This window comes from Perca fluviatilis, chromosome 8, assembly GCF_010015445.1.
Source record: "Perca fluviatilis chromosome 8, GENO_Pfluv_1.0, whole genome shotgun sequence".
NCBI lineage: Eukaryota > Metazoa > Chordata > Actinopteri > Perciformes > Percidae > Perca > Perca fluviatilis.
In genome coordinates this window covers 6115586-6128528 of record NC_053119.1, presented here as the reverse complement: position 1 = coordinate 6128528, position 12943 = coordinate 6115586, and the positions used below count along the sequence as shown (strand labels likewise).

Genomic DNA, 12943 nt, shown 5'->3' with positions numbered 1-12943 from the left:
AAGCCAGACCCACATCCAGATGTTGGGTCTGGGAACTCACCATTGACAGGGCTCAATCCGAGGGGCGGGATAAACGGTTGTCTTTCAAATTCCCTCTGCACGCAATAGGATAGCGCTACAACCAGGCCGTGCAACGAAGAAGGTAGCGGAGCTAGTTGATAGATTCAACTTTTGCCGTATCCGGTCGGCAAAACTCCGGACACATCTTCCTTTTTTAAGAATGACTTCAGTGCCGTTCTTTGTTCTTTTCTCAAAGAAAAGCTGAACTCCAAGTCTTCCAGAAGACCGCTGTTCCCAGCAGCAGCAGCCATAAGCCCCGCCCACCGACTCTATACACGATGTGATTGGCCTGACCAGAGTTTGGTTTTTCCAGCTCGCAAGTCAACCATGAGTGCCTAGACCCCCCTGGCTGAAAATTACATTTGCTGCCGCTAGGGTGCGTCTAGATTTCTAGGCTACCTTTCTACCTTACCGGACAAAGCGCTTTACAGTATGCCTCTTATTCCCCCATTTACTAACACCGAGGGTGCCGGAGCTGCATGGCCTCCCTGTATACATTCTCACTCCCATCGCGGAAAATATGGACGCTTGGTCAGTAGGGTTGGGCATCGTTTGGATTTTAACGATTCTGATTCTAGAGCGCCGCTTACTGTGCTCCAAGGCTGCAACACAACAAGCGCCTGGTCGCTACGGAAACCAAAACTTGAACTAAATTTGGAACCCATGATCAGATTTGAAACCAAATCCTCCGAACGATTCCAAACGATTCCAATAAAGAAACGATCCCACCGGAATCGTAATTTTTGAACCGATTCCGAGTAGGAATCGGTTCTCGATGCCCAATCCTATTGGTCACGTGCCTTTGGCGTCGTTATTGGCGATGAAACTCTCCTTTAGCGTTAGATCTAAAGGCCCTTTATTTAAACGCGCTGGGTTGGGACAATTGTCGTCACTTTTGACGCAGTTAGGTTTAGGGAAAGATCGTGGGTGGGGTTATAAACGTTTCTGTGACACACAGGACATGAACCCCGGTGTCCTGGGTGAAAGTGCTGTGTTATGTGACCCATCCCCCAACCAGCCTCCTAATTTCAGGCTTTCATACTACTCGCTACCGTTGTCTCTCTTAATACTACATCATCTTCACGCGCCGGTGCGTTCCAAACACATGCTGAGGGGCGCTTGTTGCGTCGTATCTGACGCTGAGAGCCACTGACCGAGCGTATTTTACGAGTTGGGAGTGGGAACGGGTTGCTTGCGCCGTCTTTTGTGCGTGCGGGATCGATTGAAAGACACATTAGATACATACACATTAGATACTGTACATAAAGACTCAAAGGTGCACAGAGACTCGATTTATAGTAAGAGGATTCACTGAAATGAAATGAATTGAAGATAATGTCGTTGCAGCCCTAATTCTTAGCATCGCCTCCTACCTCCTAACTGTCTGCTAACTGTTCTTCTTTGTGGAGCCTCAAGTGAATCCACCAGTGGCGGCGAATTCAATTTATTCCAGCGAAATGCAAATGTAGCTGTTTTTAATGCTGGTGTGATCAGGGCTTAAGTGTGAAGTGTCAGCACAACTTCAGACCGCTTTCACTCTCGCAGATTTAATTTGAACCAAAATTCACTTTGCATCCAGTCTGACCACCTTGGGGGGGTTGAGGCTGTTCTGCATCGCGTCTTTTGCAAGAACTAAATGGACACGTTCCTCCATCCCCATCTTTATTTCAGTTTTTGTGGATTTAGCCTCTCTGACGTGTTGACACGTAGCAGAGACTTTAACAGATGAAGGCTGGTTGTCATAGAAATGCTCTATGTGTGTGTTTTTGCTTGTTAATTTTAGAACATGCAGCCAAACTGCGGGTGTATCAGTAGTTGTCCTTTTGTCCTCTTACAGGGGAGGAAAAATAATCAACAGATTATCTAAAGCATTTCACATCTATTAAAGACTGTGTGTAAATATAACTTCTTCTGAAGAAGTTGAGCGTATGTGAATTCAAACGTCTGCAACAGAACCTCCGACAGAAATCCCTTTCCCAACCCATAACTGAACTTCAGTCGGTTCTGTTTTTACCATTTAAAAACAGACCTTTTCATTTACTATTGTTGTAGGCCTTAAGTGGTTCTTACGTACAGTCGCTATTTAGGCTAGGAGGGTCTGGCTAGTCCACACAGCATTCTGGGATGGGAGAAAAACGTGCTCTGGTTTATTGGCATTTCGTTTTGGTGGAACATGTGTACTTTCAAAAGTTGTTTTAGTCGTGCGAGAGGAAACTCTGATTGGACAGATAGTCTAGCTAGCTGTCTGGATTTACCCTGCAGAGATCTGAGGAGCAGTTAACCATAGTCCTCAGAAATCCACCGGAGGTTAGAACGCCAACACAGAGAAAGAGGAAGGGGACGGACATCCGGCCAAAAAGAGGGACATCCGGCGGAATTTCCAGCGGCACCGGAGCAATCCCAGAAGTGGGACATCGTGGATGTAGACTACATTTCAGTCAACTAAAATGAGCGTCATAGCTTACGTACATTTACAGCCCACCACCTTTATCCTCTACATTTTGCTGAACATGAATAGCGGCCTTGAGTTCCCATAGACTAGGCTGGCTATGGATTCCAAATCAAAAAATAAGAAGAGGAAAAACCTCTCTCAAACACTGATGTCTTTCTACAGTAGCTAAACACTTGTTAAGCAATGAGAAAAACCCCAATAACAACACAGAATCTAAAAGTGTATCCGTCAAACACGTGCACGTTGGTTTGACCTCAATCACGCTGATAACAAATTCCTTTTTCCTTCCTCACAGTGTCGAGTTAATTAGGGCTCGGTAGTCAGCAGACCTCATCAGTAACAACAGCAGAATGACTCAACATGTCTGTCAGAGCCTCTGCACTCTGCACATGGATCCACGCCGCCAGCTTTCTGAAGCATTTTGTCGACTGAACGGTGTCTGCGGAAACCAAACCTGTCAAATCATCCATGGACAAATCTCCATCTCTCAGCAATTAGTGCAGGCGGATGTCGGAGTAAAGGCAGTTTGCGTTCTCTGTAAATGAGACACTGACGGCTGATTTTTTTTTTTTTTTACTGATTCTCTGGGACCAGTTTTGAAACGGGCTCAAATTAAACAGCTTATCTTTTCTCTCCATTATTGGGCTCTGAAGGTTCCGCTTGTCTCTTTGGCTCTAGGCCAGTTTCCATCACAGCTGTGTTATCTCTGATTCTCATTTTTAGACGCTTTTGCTCATCACAGATTTGTGAAATTTTTTTTTTTTTCTGCCAAGTAAGCAAACCACGTTCAACTTTCCCTCTGCTTTCATCTCCTCTTTAAGTCTCGCTGACATACATGTTAACAGACGACTTTGTCGGCTGATCTCCTGCTCGGTGTGGCGCTCTCGAGCGGTACAGCTCTCTGTGGGGAAGAAGGTGAAACTGCTGGGAGGACAGTGACGTTTTTTTAAGACTCACTTCAATTTCACCTCCGTCAATTCATAAAGTTTTTTTAATTCTAGCTTACAGCCAAGGCTTAGAAGAACAAAAGACGAGGACACATCAACAAGAGCTCATGCACATTTAGCACTATCTGATCGCTCAACACTGTGCAAATTGGGGCGGCTGTAGCACGATTGGGTGGGTTGCTTGTTTGATCCCTGGCTGCCTGTCCATGTGTCCTGTGGACAGGCAAGACACTAAACCCCAGTACTAAATGTAAGTTGCTTTGGATTAAAGGTCTCTGCTAAATCAGTGTACTGCAGTTGCTTTGAGAAAATGCAATAACACAACTACGTGCTTGCAAAAGCAACCGTACATTTCAAACGTTTTGCTACCTCACTGCGTATTCCAAAAACTTCATTTTCTTTGATGTGAATACAGCTGTGCTTAAAGGTGCAGTTAGCGATGCTGCAGAAGTATAGTTGAGATTGAGTTGAGAGCTCCTTCAGAAGCTCCGCCCCCCCAGATTCATGGACAGATAACTACTGGCCGGCAGGCACATTCATATGCTGCCTCCCCCCTACCTGTTGCCGATTGACTGAAATAGTGTTTTTTGGCTCTTGCACTCCTTTCTGTTTGTTTTCCATTTACACTACCAGGGCTGTGTACAAACACCTAATTTTATTTCACCACACACAGAAAATTGAGAGCTGAGTGACCATGAGCATATATTCGCTAAATGGGACAGAAAGTCAATTGGATTACCATCACTTACTATATCTTTTAATGCCAAGGGGTTTCCTATTCCCTTCAATAGACCTAAAGGTCTCATGACATGGTGCTCTTTGGATGCTTTTATATAGACCCTAGTGGTCCCCTAATACTGTATCTGAAGTCTCTTTTATATAAGCCTTAGTGGTCCCCTAATACTGTATCTGAAGTCTCTTTTATATAGACCTTAGTGGTCCCCTAATACTGTATCTGAAGTCTCTTTTATATAGACCCTAGTGGTCCCCTAATACTGTATCTGAAGTCTCTTTTATATAAGCCTTAGTGGTCCCCTAATACTGTATCTGAAGTCTCTTTTATATAGACCTTAGTGGTCCCCTAATACTGTATCTGAAGTCTCTTTTATATAGACCTTAGTGGTCCCCTAATACTGTATCTGAAGTCTCTTTCCAGAAATTCAGCCTTGGTGCAGAATTACAGCCACTAGAGCCAGTCCCACAATGAGCTTTCCTTAGGATGTGCCATTTCTGTGTCTTTAGCTATTGAGGAGGAGAGGGGGGAGGGGCAAGGTGGAGGGTGGGGGTGTGGCCTTGACCAACTGCCACTTTGCTCGTTTGAAAGCCATGATGTCTCTCTCTCTCTCATGGGGGGGCCAAATTCTCTGGGCGGGCAAAGCAGAGAAAGGGGAGGTAACCTTGCTCCTTATGACCTCATAAGGAGAAGATTCCAGATCGGCCCATCTGAGCTTTCATTTTCTCAAAGGCAGAGCAGGATACCCAGGGCTCGGTTTACACCTATCACCATTTCTAGCCACTGGGGGACCATAGGCTTTCGCGCGCAGAATCTCGAGAGAAGATAATGACCTCTTCTGAAGAGTCCATCATGTTTTTTTAATCTTCCGTGTCCTCCTTGACTACTAGCAACTGCATGGAGGAGGGGTGGGGGTGAAGAGCGATCACGTAAGACTTGTATCATGTGGACGTGCCAACAGAATTGTTGTCATTACTTAGAATTCCTCATGGGGGGCGACAGAAACTACGCACTATAGCTTTAAGAGTTGGGCTGTATGGTGAAAAAGTACCGTTTTACTACATTAGCTGCTAATTGGTTAATCAGTACACAACTGAGCCTCCTGAGCGGTCCACTTCTTCGGCGTAGACCGCTCCTGTTGTGCCTCACCTTCACCTTTTGATTGGTTTATTGATTTTGCCGATAAAACTCTTTGTGACTTTGATTCACTTCTTCCTCAGCTGGACAACGTGGACGAGCAGGCGGCTCAGATCCGCAGAGAGCTGGACGGAAGGTTACAGCTGGCCGAAAAGATTGCCAAGGTGAGAAACGCACATTATTGTTCATTATTAAACCCAAACTCCTCATGTTCCGATTCTGTAGTGTTGTTTGAACAATGACTCTGTGTTTTAGTGTTTGTAGTCACAGTTTCAACTTGGTGAACTCATTTGTAGATAAAAACAAAGTTTGGAAGCTCTGGAATTCTAACTTTTGGCTGCTTATTTTACTTTTTTCTTCAAAAGTTTCCAAATTGGTTAAAGTAAGTATACGTGTCGATGATGAACTGTGACTCACTGTCTGTCCTGCAGGAGAGGAGATACCCAAAGTTCGTCTCTGCTGACATGGAGCCTCTCTATGTGGAGGAGCTGCGTTCGTCGGTCAACCTGCTCATGGCCAACCTGGAGAGTCTGCCGGTGTCCAAAGGAGGTCCGGACTTCAAACAGAAGCTCAAACGATCCACCATGAACAATTCCTTCCTGGACATGGGAGACGAGGGAGACATCCTGTCCAAGTCTGACGTCGTGCTGTCCTTTACCCTGGAGGTGTGTGGACACAAACTTGTCTGATCTGCTGCTAGTTGGCTGACAAGATACCCGCTCATACTGGTGCATGATTTCATTACCTGTGACAGTTAATTTAATTCCCTTGTTAAGAAAGAATACAAGAGAACATGAGGTAGAAATGCATAAAATCCTGACAGTTATTAACAAATATCGACACCGGTTTTGGCCATTTATTTATCCTTTTCGTCATTCATATGTAAAAATGAGTTTTGGACGGTTGATTGGACAACACATTGGATAGACTGTTTGTAAAGTATGTCTATAGACTGTACGATTAATCGAGAAAGTAATTCAAAAGGCAAAAATATGGTAGTTAACTGAACATTTTGGGGTTTTGGATTGTAGCATCTGTTTTAACCCTCCGCTGGTGTTGCCAGATTGTGATCGTGGAGGTCCAGGGTCTGAAGTCTGTGGCTCCAAACCGGATCGTTTACTGCACCATGGAGGTGGAGGGAGGAGAAAAGCTGCAGACAGACCAAGCTGAAGCCTCCAGACCGCAGTGAGTTCTACTTCTCCCCCTCCTGCTCCATTCAGTGTCTCACTTAGGCCACAGAAAGAATACATATTTGCAGACTTAAAGGGTAACTTCGTTGTTTTTCAACCTGGACCCTATTTTCCTATGTTTTTGTGTCTAAGTGACTGATGGGAACAACAATCTTTGAAATTGGTCCAGACCGCTGCTGTTGGCAGTCAGCGAAACAAGCTACAATGTGAGTTAATAGGGCAATTGTGCAGCTTCTATTTCTTTAACAAAAGTGCTCGTTTTGCCGCTGACAGACTCAGATTAATATGCTAAGTGTCTGACAACATTATGGAAAGAATTTCTAAGGAGGTTGACCTTTTTGTTAAAGAGTAAGATCCTTTTTTTGAACATAAAAACATCCGCAAAATTGCGTTTGCTAAACCCACCAGACTCCATGTAAATAAACAGTCATTTTAGTATCGTAAAATACACTTCATTCAAAGTCAACAGAAACAAATAAAACTGTGAAGAAAAGTTTTGGGTCGTCTTTCCACTTTTCCAACCATCAGAACTGTAGTTTTGGTTGAAATAAACACCTAGTTTACCGATTTACATGTGACAATATGTTGGCTCTATACACTCTAAAAGTATTGCTTTTTTTAATGAAGTCTTGTGGGTTTAGAGCTAGCGACCTCAGAGCGGTTTCTCGTTAAACAGAAAGAGGTTTTAAAAAGGTCTATCTCTGTAGGCATCCTTCCCATAATGTTGTCAGACACTTTGGATAATAATCTGAGCCTGTCAGTGGCAAAAACAGAACTTTTAGTGGATGAAATTGAAGATGCACATTTCCCCATAGAATTACATTGCAGCCCGGTTGCAGTGTTCACGCTTAATACTGGACCAGTTGTTGTTCCTATCAGTCACTTACACACAGAAACATAGAAAAATAGGGTCCAGGTTGAAAAAACCCGAAATGACCCTTTAAAATGCTGGTTGACACTGCCCACACTACACCAATTCATCGGCCAGACAATGGGTATCCACTGATATTCACCTTGTTGACCGCCATCGGCCTATTGTCAAATAAGATGGCATTCACCGATAGCAGTGGCTAGTAAACATATTACACTTGCTCTGCTAGTCTATCGTTCAGGACAAGAGCCTGTAGCCTGGTGGTGGGGGAGGCGAGACAGCCTCCCCAAATTGTCTGCCCTTTCAAACTCCTACCTGTGTGTGTACAGACCTCTTGGACACCACCTGAGAGTTTTCTCTTGTGCAGGACATGTCATAAGTCAGGAGAGGTGTCCTATCTTCTCAGAGAAGGCAAATATGGTCACTTTTCTGCAAAAGAACTGCTAAAGTTTGAAGCTGGTTGGCATACCAACTCAACATTTATTTTGTTGTTACTTGTTAATAGTGTAACTGTTATTTGTTAAATTATTGTAGCTGTGTCATTTTTCAGTTTTTCAAGAATCTGTTTAGGAATCGGAATCGTTTTAAAAGTACCTGTTCGGCATCGGAATCGTAAAAATCCAAACGGTACCCAACCCTAATCTCGAGTCGCCCCATCCAAATTCTGAGGACAAAAATGAACTTCCACGCTCTAATTTTAAATTTACATTTCATCCTGGCTGTTAATTTTAAAGTGATCCAACCTGTGGCCGTTGAGTTACAGAACTATATCTATTGACCCAGCACTACAAACGCTACGATCACCCACCGTGAGCGATGTTTCTCATCCTCCAGTAAAAGCTGATGCAGCGAGAAGATGAGGCGGTTATGTAACAGTGATGGGAGCCAGTCTCTCCTCATCGCATTCAAAACAGACGCACGCTGGTTTCTGGAAGAAAGCCCAGCCGAGCTCAGACTCTCTTTACGGTTCGGCTCGCACTCCCAGTCCGACTCCTGATGTTTTTCATTACAGCAGAGTCTCACCGGGGACTCGCTTTATGAGCCGGTCCGGTCTGATTCCAGACTTGCGGCCCCCGTGAGGCTGTGATGTTCATTACACATCAGAAAACTAAACTCTCAAAATTGAGACAGCTTTTCTATTTTTAGCTCTTTACCATTGGAAGGGAATAAAATGAAAAGTTTGTTGTGTGGGTGGCGCCAGAAGAAAGGCCATGCAACTTAAATCAAAAGGGTTTATCCTCTGTACGGTACGGTGGCCTTTTTAGGACATCTCAGTCCCAGCTTTTCAAACTTCAACTTCTTCTTACGGATTTAAGCTATTAATCCAGTTTAGCTTTAGCAATTTAGTTATTCAGCATGCACACGCATTTTCTGCAGGAAAGGCATTTTCTAGTTGTACAATGAAAAACAAATAAGGCATCATAGGAGTGCAATTTCTGACCTGTGAAAGTGAACAGAAAGATAGTTTGCACATCTATAACGTGAGACGTAGAAATACATTTAATAGCTGGCAACGTTTTCGGTACTAGACCATGATGGACCATGATGGTACGAGACCATGATGGTCTAGTACCGAAACATAGCCAGCTATTACATTTATTCTTGCAAGTTAGACAGTGTGCGTGAGTTTCTTATTTTAAAGGAATACGCCACCGTTTGTTGAAATAGTTCTTATCACGGTCTACCCTGGCTGTAGATAGGTGGGCCAACGCATTTTTTGTCTCAGTGCAAGTAATTAGGTTGTTTTTTTGTCTTTTGTTGGCTCACTTTTACTCACAACATGCTAACTGGCAACATAGGGTTCCATTCACTACGCTAAGCTAACTAGCGGCGGCGCTGCCGGTGTTGCACCGGACTAAAAAGATGCATGCACAAAAAATGCGTTGGCCCACCTATCTACAGCTAGGGGAGACCGTGGTAAGCCCTATTTCAACAAACGGTGGCGTATCCCTTTAAACTTTTGAGCTGTAAAATGCAGTAGTGAAATACATCACTCACTTACAAATAAAGAAAACATCAAATGAAAGAGCCGATGCAGGCATCTGTTTTGGTTCTTACTTGAGGAAATTTCCACTTTCCTATTCTTCCACCTCGCTCCGATCAACACAGACTGTGCAGCCTGCTGGCAACTGATTATCGCTCAGGGCTGAACATTCTTGGTCGTGGGGGTCCGCGCGGTAATGAGGCTGCCCTTTAACATGCTCCACCTACTGTGTTTTTATCCCCCTTGGCAGCCCCTCTGACCACCATAATCACGAAATGTAGCCAATTAGAGGAGCTCACAGTCACCTGACAACCTTGTCGGTCAACAGGGATCCTGTGCTGAAACCCGGCTTTATTGTCTTCCTGTAACCTTCACTGTAATCAGCCAGCAGCACACTTTCACGTCCCTCACCTTCAATAAAACACCCGCCCACTGACATCATAGTTAACTATAATTAGAGGGACAACGTGATTAGCTGTAATTACAGCATCGCAGTTGTAGCGTAACGGCTTTTTAATCACTGAGGACCTTTTCATTAGTTAAACCCTTATTTATTCTGAAATGTCAAGCGGCTGTGAATCGTTTAAAGGACCGCGCCACTGTTTCCTTAGGTTTATTACGAATCAAGTACCGTAAGTAAGTAAGATGTTTTCATAGAGTCCTTTTCACCGATAAAGATCACAAAGTGCTTTACATAAAACATACGAGATGATCCATATCAAAACACACCACGCAATTAAAATCACAAAAGTAATACATAAAAAAATAAAGTGCAGGTGACCGGTCAATCAAAAGCCTGTGTAGCATAGCCCGATCATTATTTTTCAATCAGTTTTTTCCTTTAGGCTAATGAAAATGAACTCGCAGAGACTGCAAATAGGCTGAGAATCGAACAGGTTTATGAATTACTTTTTCCAATGCAAATTTAGTTTGTTTATTAATTATTTTTCTCCTGTATCACCTCCAGCGTGGCTTCATACACACAAACTAATTCACCTTCTTCAGAAAACAATGTTAAACTAAAGTGGGTTTTAGTTTCAACTGTAGCCCGGAGCATTTAATTTTTAAACAGATTTTGAAACGCATACAATCTACAATCTACTAGGTACCAATGGGCCTCAGAGTGAAACACAAGCTGATGATGAAGTGCATAGAATCTACTTTTTACTCAGGAGTCACTGTTAAACGGACACTAGTTGATTGGAGTCATGGAGTTTGTGCTACAATAAATCCTGTAATTAAAAAAAAAACATGTTTTTTTTCCTGACCATGGCGCTATAATTCATTACACTCATCAGGTTATTGTAAACTTTGTGGAAGCACTAGAGGAAAAGTCAAGGATCACCAAAGTCCTCTGTAGAAAATTCGTAATAACCGTCATCATTATGTTATCACTCACGTTTACACAATTAACACAGGTCAGTGAATAGTACATGAGGTCAGAGCTGTTTGTCTGTTGTCGGTCTTACAGATCGGTTGTCTGCGATTACTTTAAAAAAATAAAATAAAAAATGCTGGTGTGTGCGAAGTGAACACACCTTTTCGCACAATGTTGCCTTGGAAACTGGGGAAACTGAATATGGAGCTCGGCATTGCTTCTCGCCCTCAGCAAGTGAAGGGGTCACTTGTCATTTGTGCACCACACACGCCAACACACGGTTTTGAAATAAAAGCATGTAATCAGCGGCGCGTGGCTCCCAGTGTGTATAATGGCCACGTTCAGTCATCCTGAGCAGAAGGCGTCTCTCTGCTCCATTAAAGTCTCTGCGAGGTGAACGATAAGTGATTGTTGATAACAGCCGACGCTGATGGGACGGCTCACTGCCTCGGGGATCTGTGACTAAGACGTGATGTCATTACAGGGATGTGGGCAAAGTTTCCACGGAATAAGCCCAACTTTGATCCTAAATTGGTCGACCCCTACGTATTTTAGAATCGGTCCGTGTTTCTGCCGTATGGCCCAGATCGGTTGTTGTTTGACGTTCAGTTTGAGGTCACGACGGCTGATTGACTGCCTGATCGATCAATGATTTTCATACGTTTGGATGTCTGGCAGGTCAGAAACTTTTGCCCCTTTCGCACAGCCTGTTCATGGCGGAAATGTAAATTAAAAAATTAAACTTTTGCTTCCAGAATGCCAGCATCCTCTCTTAACTCACAGACTGGGGCTGCATTAGGCGGTGTTTGGTTCAGTTTAAAAAAGGAAGGAAGGAAGGAAGGAAGGAAGGAAGGAAGGAAGGAAGGAAGGAAGGAAGGAAGGAAGGAGGAAGTATTGCAGCTTCCCTGTGTAAGAGAGGGTTTTGTCTGCAGTTTGAGCGGTTCTACAGTCAAGATTTCCCACATGGCTGCTGTCATACAATCTGTTATAACCTGTAGTGAGCTTGTTTTAATGTTACTGCAGTAATAATTTACATGTTTGGGCTGAAATTGTTGTCTTGACTGAGGCTGTGCTGTGATGTAAAACTGAACTTTTGCAGAAGAACAGATGGACCTTACTGTCTGCATCGTCCATCCATCTGCAGACTTTTCTTTTTTTTTTCAGAATCCTCCTTTCCTTTCATGGAAGAATTGCTGCCTTTCTCTCTTTTGTCAACATTGTTGCGGATGCGGTCGTCGTCGTTCGAACGAACTATATCGAAATTGTCAATAGACGAACCCATTCAGTACAACCATACATATTTGCATATATATTTACATACAGGTACATGCTCTGGCTGGATTAATAAAAACACAGTGTTTACTGCTGTAAAGAGAATTTCTTTCTTTCTTTTCTCTGTCTTTCAGGTGGGGGACTCAGGGGGACTTCACCACGACTCACCCTCTGCCCTCGGTCAAAGTGAAGCTGTTTACAGAGAGCACTGGGGTCCTGGCTCTGGAGGACAAGGAGCTGGGCCGGGTGAGAGTCCATCTACCCTTAGTCTGTATCAACGGCATTCCATTTCGGGGATTGCTCCGGTTTCGCCGGATTTCACTCTTTTTAGCCGGATGTCCTGTTACCTTCCTCTTTCTTTGTGTTGTTTAATTTTTTCTGAGGACTATGGTTAACTGCTCCTCAGATATCTCTGCAGGGTAAATCCAGACAGCTAGCTAGACTACCTGTCCAATCTGAGTTTTCTGTTGCACGACTAAAACAACTTCTGAACATACCCATGTTCCACCAAAACAAGTTCCTTCCCGAGGCTATTTTGCAGCGGCACCGTGGCTCCGTCCGGCACCGCCCAAGACGATTGTGATTGGTTTTAAAGAAATGCCAATAAACCAGAGCACGTTTTTCTCCCATCCCAGAATGCTGTGTGGACTCGCCAGGCCCTCGTACAGTCCACCACTGATTTTTGATGTGGATTTATTTTGAGGTCTGAAGTTAGGATTTGGAAATGGAAATGCTCTCCACAGCTAAGACACCTGTCAACTTGCTGAAAAGCAGCGTTTGTATTACCAGTGGTCAGTGAAAGGCAGCTGAACTTACTTTCAGCCCTTTTGGGTCAGGGAATATGAAACATTGCTGTCTCCATTAAGCTGTTAAAGTGATGGCAGAGACAGAGAGACACGCAGAGAGAATTTGCTTGATA

General features: G+C 43.8%; 1 protein-coding gene across 5 annotated transcripts in view; it reads left to right on the top strand.

Moving 5' to 3' along the window:
* cadps2 (Ca++-dependent secretion activator 2) overlaps window positions 1–12943 on the top strand; it is a 268325-nt gene that overhangs the window by 113681 nt on the left and 141701 nt on the right. For all 5 annotated transcript variants that reach the window (XM_039809759.1, XM_039809758.1, XM_039809762.1 and 2 more), the window contains exons 4-7: window positions 5413–5493; window positions 5761–5994; window positions 6393–6514; window positions 12159–12270. In XM_039809759.1, the coding sequence (XP_039665693.1) occupies window positions 5413–5493; window positions 5761–5994; window positions 6393–6514; window positions 12159–12270 (549 nt within the window). The remainder of the gene's footprint in view (window positions 1–5412; window positions 5494–5760; window positions 5995–6392; window positions 6515–12158; window positions 12271–12943) is intronic.